This window comes from Gavialis gangeticus, unplaced genomic scaffold, assembly GCF_001723915.1.
Source record: "Gavialis gangeticus isolate Ggan-Ray unplaced genomic scaffold, GavGan_comp1, whole genome shotgun sequence".
Lineage (NCBI taxonomy): Eukaryota > Metazoa > Chordata > Crocodylia > Gavialidae > Gavialis > Gavialis gangeticus.
The window spans coordinates 177,243,176-177,243,850 of record NW_017729024.1 but is presented as its reverse complement, the minus strand read 5'-3'; the positions used below and the strand labels follow the sequence as shown (position 1 = coordinate 177,243,850).

The window sequence follows — 675 nt, the reverse complement described above, 5'->3', positions numbered from 1 at the left end:
CGGGCCATGGGGCGCGGGGCGCGGGCGGGCGGCGGGCGGCGCTAGGGGCCGCGGGCATGGGCTACGCCGACCCCTCGTCCGGCAGGGACCTGCTGGGCAACAGAACTTTGTTCTTCATCTTCCTCTGCGCCTTCGCCCTGGTCACGCTGCTGCAGCAGATCCTCTACGGCAGGAACTACCTCAAGAGGTAAGAGGGCCGGGGCAGCTGCCGGGGGGCCCCCTCGTGCCGACTCTCCCCCGTCCCGAGCCGGCCTGCGGGCCGGGCGATGCGGGCTCTAACTTCTTCGGGAACTGCCGGGTTGTTATGTGCGCGGCCGCGGCTGTGTTCGCCTTGCGCGGGCTGGCATGGCTTCACCCCTCGCCGCTTTCCTTCCAGCGCTCAGGGGGCTGCCTCCTGGCGCGGGCTGGGGGTGAAACCAGAGCAGGGTGAAGGTGCTCAGGATGTGGCAGGATCAGGCCCTGAGGCACTGATTGCCTTTCCTTCTCCGCTGGGGGTGCAGTCCCCCAATGCACTTTCCGGCCGCTCTCTGCTGCTCTCATTCCCTTGTGCTGCAGTGAGTTACGGCTTGAATTTGCCTTGATAATCAGCCAGCAAAGTTCACCCTCAGCTGGTTTTCTCACACCCCTGCTCTCTAATGAGAGCTGCAGATAAACTTAGTCATCTCCCCCCCCCCC

The 675-nt window shown here is 65.5% G+C and overlaps 1 protein-coding gene across 2 annotated transcripts in view; it reads left to right on the top strand.

The window, feature by feature from the left end:
* The first annotated feature begins 31 nt into the window (after window positions 1-31).
* Window positions 32-675, top strand: part of ST8SIA5 (ST8 alpha-N-acetyl-neuraminide alpha-2,8-sialyltransferase 5) — a 94,509-nt gene continuing 93,865 nt past the window's right edge. For both annotated transcript variants that reach the window (XM_019518121.1, XM_019518120.1), the window contains exon 1: window positions 32-187. In XM_019518121.1, coding sequence (XP_019373666.1) covers window positions 57-187 — 131 coding nt within the window. In that variant the 5' untranslated portion in view covers window positions 32-56. The remainder of the gene's footprint in view (window positions 188-675) is intronic.